The 4762-nt window shown below is 45.2% G+C and overlaps 1 protein-coding gene across 1 annotated transcript; it reads left to right on the top strand.

Annotated features, from left to right (window-relative positions):
- Positions 1-641: 641 nt before the first annotated feature.
- On the top strand, positions 642-4176 carry LOC123113117 (putative wall-associated receptor kinase-like 16). The gene is made up of 3 exons (XM_044534261.1): positions 642-1705; positions 1804-1944; positions 2693-4176. Exons 1-3 carry the CDS (start codon positions 772-774, stop codon positions 3901-3903), a joined length of 2286 nt encoding a protein of 761 aa, XP_044390196.1. The 5' UTR covers positions 642-771; the 3' UTR covers positions 3904-4176.
- Positions 4177-4762: the final 586 nt, after the last annotated feature.

Genomic DNA, 4762 nt, shown 5'->3' with positions numbered 1-4762 from the left:
CAGCCTATGTAGGGTGCACGGATTGATGACTAATACTCCCACCAAAGAAAGGAGTATTGTATTTCACCCGCTTAACATTTTCCTCCCAAAGAAAGGAGTACTGTATATTTCCTAGTCCACTAAGATGTACTACACACTTCGTCCGAGTTTAATGGACCTTCTGTTATTTTGGATTGAACTTTGATCTTAGATGAAGTTATATACTACCATAAAAAAATATCACTGAAATATTTTTTTCAAGTATAAATCCAAATCTAATTTTGTGACTTACAACTTAGATTTTGTTAGTTAAAATTTGACATAAAATATGAGGGTAGCCAATAAACCAGGATGGATGGTGTACCAAGGAAGAAGCGAACACAAAGAGAATTGATTTATTGAGTGTTGACGTCATCAATAACATCACTGCTTGCTTGCAAACAAAGGTTAGGACTGCAATGGATTGCTCCTTTTCTTGACAACGGAACCGCGGACCTAGTTGCCCTGAATTTGCACATACAAATTAGATCTGAAACTTCTAACTAGGATCATGATATAATCAATGATGAAGATAATATAGTATATGCGGAGGAGAACATGCGGATGAAGATAATATAGTTGACTGAGAAATTGCCCGCGCACACGGCACATCACTTTGCTAGTTTTATGTATAAATTGTGGCGATCGGGCTTGTGCTAGCTAGCTGTGCATACTCTAGTATTTAATCATCCGTTTTTACAACAGTTGTACTAAGCGCAAGCAAGAAGAATCTATCAAACTTTGTGGCAACTAATGGCGCCGCAAGGTAGCATCTCGGTAGCAGGTGCATCGCTGGTCCTGTTGCTAGCGTTGGCGTTGCAGCTCTCGGTCTCGTCACTGTCAGCAGCTGGTGTGGTGGTTCCTCCTCCGCCGCCGGACAACTGCACCCGCAGCTGTGGCAAGGTGGCCGTGCCCTACCCGTTCGGCATCGGTCCCGGCTGCTACTGGCCGGGCTTCAACCTCACCTGCGTCGGCAACACGCTGCTGATCGGCGACGGCACCCTCCGCGTCGACCACATCTGGGCACACAATTCCACGGTGCGTGTCCTACGCAGCGGCGACATCAAAGTGCAGGAGGAGGCCAACGGCACGGGCGCCTTCGGCGGCGGCCTCAGGGACGACGGGCCCTTCACGCTGTCCGCCTACACCAGCGAGCTCGTGGTGACCGGCTGCAACGTGGTGGCGACGCTGGTGGAGCAGCACACCAACCTGACCCGGAGCGGCTGCGCTTCCATCTGCACCAACTCCGCCGACAGCATGGAGTTTCCCAGCAGCCACAAGGCGTGCAGCTTCGGCAAAGGCTGCTGCCAGGAGGAGATCATCTCTCCGTTCCAGCGAATGAACTTCGACGCGCGGCTCAAATGGTTCGGGCAGAACCGCACGGTGGACGAGAGGTGGGAGAAGACGCGCGTGTACGTCGCCGAGAAGGGGTGGTACGATAAGCAGCGGTTGGTCCTGGAAGAAGCGACGGAGGTTCCGGTTCAACTGGACTGGGTGGTCGAGGTTGCCGGGGAGCCGGCGGGTCGTCGCCCCGTTCCCGGTGATGACTGCCCCTCGTATGTCAACCGCGACGTCTGCAAGAGCAGGAACAGCTACTGCATGCCGGGACGGGAGAGAGGCTACTCTTGCTCCTGTTACATAGGTCACGACGGCAACCCCTACGTCGCCGGCGACGGTGGATGCAAAGGTACGTACATGCTGCATTCGATTCCATACAATCATCTTGCCGAGGTACAAGGTCGTCGATCGGAGTTTATCTCAATTTAGCGTTAAATTTGTGTCTAGATGTGGACGAGTGCAAGCAGCCAGAAGAATACGGCTGCTTCGGCGAGTGCACCAACCTGCCGGGAACGTTCCGCTGCTGGTGCCCTCGGGGAACTCATGGCAACCACACCGTACTAGGTGGTTGCATCAAGTCCGCCACAGGTACACGGTGATATTCTTACGCTATACTAGTTTTCCACGTTTTGTTCCAGGTAGTAAAAGTTTTGTAGAAGTAATAGTACGCGGAAATAGGATTTTTGCATATGTGTATATGCTACTTTGAAGGATGTAAATTCTCCTTCCTGTTGATAAATTGTACCGCATACACGTTTTCATCCGAATTCAAACTTTGTAAAATTTGAACGGCTTTGCATGAAAAAATTACGGAAAAACTAACGCCCACACGTGCTCCATGGTCCATGGCATAAAATTGTGAGGTTCTGTTTTCTCATAGGCATCATTGGTGCTCCATGGTCCAGAGAGAGAGAGAGAGAGAGAGAGAGAGAGAGGGAGAGAGGAGGGGGGTCCACTCCGTTGACAGTTCGGTAGGGGACGATGCGACGAAGTCCAATGTTTTCTTACAGGAGTCCCGATTTCTTTTATTTGCAGATGCCTAGGTAGCTTCTTGGGTGGTTCTGCCACTTGTGCTTTCTCTCAACGGCAAGCGTGTGATGTCCAGCAACGCACTCCTAGTGCAATGTTGGTGGAGCTCACCTTGTATAGTCTAGCTTTTCTTTGATAAACATTGTAAGAGGGTTTCCTAGAACCTTGTATCGTTTGGCTATGTGACCTTATCTATAAACTGGGGCAAATGCATGTTTTGAGAAAGTATATACCATATGAAAACATATTTCACGATGAATTGATAGCCTTAAACTTTGTCATTAAGGAAAAACATTTGTGTGTATAGTTTCAGGTGCTACCATCGGAATAGGAGTTGCCAGTGGGGCTGGAGCTATTATTTTGATCCTCATTGTATTCCTCTTCACACAAAAGCTTAAGCACCAAAGAAAACAAATGTTGAAGAAGAAGTTCTTTGAGCAGAATCGTGGGCGACTATTGCAGCAATTGGTATCTCAAAGAGCTGATATTGCAGAAAGAATGATTATATCCTTGGAGGAGCTAGAGAAGGCAACGAACAATTTTGACAAAACCCGCGAGCTTGGTGGTGGTGGGCATGGTACCGTCTACAAAGGGATTTTATCAGACCTCCAGGTTGTAGCCATCAAGAAACCAAAGATGGTGATTCAGAAGGAGATTGACGAGTTCATCAATGAGGTTGCTATCCTATCACAAATAAATCATAGAAATGTTGTAAAACTCTATGGTTGTTGCCTTGAAACGGAAGTCCCCATGTTGGTCTATGAGTTCATATCCAATGGAAGTCTTTACGATCACGTGCACACCCATGAACCAAAATCACTGTCATGGGATGATAGGTTGCGAATAGCAACTGAGACAGCCAAGTCACTAGCCTATCTTCACATGACTGTATCAATGCCTATTATCCATCGAGATATCAAGTCTGCTAACATACTTCTGGATGATACTCTAGCAGCAAAGGTAGCAGATTTTGGAGCATCAAGGTACGTTCCGTTGGATAAAACTGGTGTAACAACAATAGTACAAGGCACAAGAGGATATTTGGACCCTATGTATCTAAGCACGGGGAGGCTGACGGAGAAAAGTGATGTTTACAGCTTTGGTGTCATGCTTCTAGAACTGCTAACTAGAAAGAAGCCATTCTCATATTTATCTTCTGAAGGAGATGGCCTTGTTGGACACTTTTCTACCCTGTTTGCAGAAGGCAATTTGCCACAGATACTAGATCCACAAGTTGTGGATGAGGGAGGCCAAGAAGTAAAAGAAGTGGCTAAGCTTGCATTAACATGCCTAAAATTAACAGCGGAGGATCGTCCAACAATGAGACATGTGGAGTTGACACTGGAGGGTCTTCAAGCATTCAAGAGGAATATAATAGATAATGTATTGGTCGAGAGATCCGAGGACCATGGTACTGCGACGAGTGGCCCAACTACAGGTCATCCCAATATGAAAGAATCAAGCAGACAATATAGTATGGAAGAAGAGTTCTTGCTATCCTCAAGGTATCCTCGGTAGTTTTATTAGAAAACTGATTAAAGAATAATGTAGCCCTCTCTTTATTTCTACGGATTTATTTGTATCATTTGTCCGTGCGGATAACATGTACCCCGTATTGATTAATTACTTTCTACTCCCTCCGTCCGAAAAATACTTGTTATCAAAATGGACAAAAAGGGATGTATCTAGAACTAAAATACATCTAGATACATATCTTTTTATCTATTTTGATGACAAGTATTTCCGGACGGAGGAAGTACCCGTTAACTTAACTTGCTCGTCGCTTCAGAATGCAATTCCATGCTAATTCATTGGAAGTTGAGATGCAAATTCCATGCAAACTAACCATTTGCATCTGGGCAGCAGTAGTGATCATAACGGCAGCGGCGCTGGTGCAGGGCCGGTCCTGAGATTTTGGGGGGCCGGGGCGAAACCAAAACTCGAGGTCCTTAGTATAAACAATATAAATACACTCCCTCTGCCCCACACTAGTGTAAAAAACGCTCTTATATTACGAGACAGAGGGACTAATAATAACTATGTGTGTATATGACATGTTAACAATAAACACTTAAATCTATCCAAAACATTATACATATGAAATAATGATACATGTTACCTTTCAGACATTCCTATGCAAAGTCACTTATGATGGGGTCTACGTTTCAAAAAAAAACTTATGATGGGGTTGATATCAATCTCATCCAATAATTTCTTCTTAATGCATAATGTTGGCAAACCATTTAAACTCTCTTGAGTCATCGTTGATCTCAAATAATTCTTCAATAAGCTATGGAGGCATTAGAATAAAAATTGACTGCTCTCGCGTGCTCAAAGATCGTACATTACACAATTTGAGAAAGTGAATTTCATAATC

The sequence above is a fragment of the Triticum aestivum genome, chromosome 5B, assembly GCF_018294505.1.
Source record: "Triticum aestivum cultivar Chinese Spring chromosome 5B, IWGSC CS RefSeq v2.1, whole genome shotgun sequence".
Taxonomy (NCBI): Eukaryota; Viridiplantae; Streptophyta; class Magnoliopsida; order Poales; family Poaceae; genus Triticum; species Triticum aestivum.
This window is presented reverse-complemented; position numbering and strand designations above follow the sequence as displayed.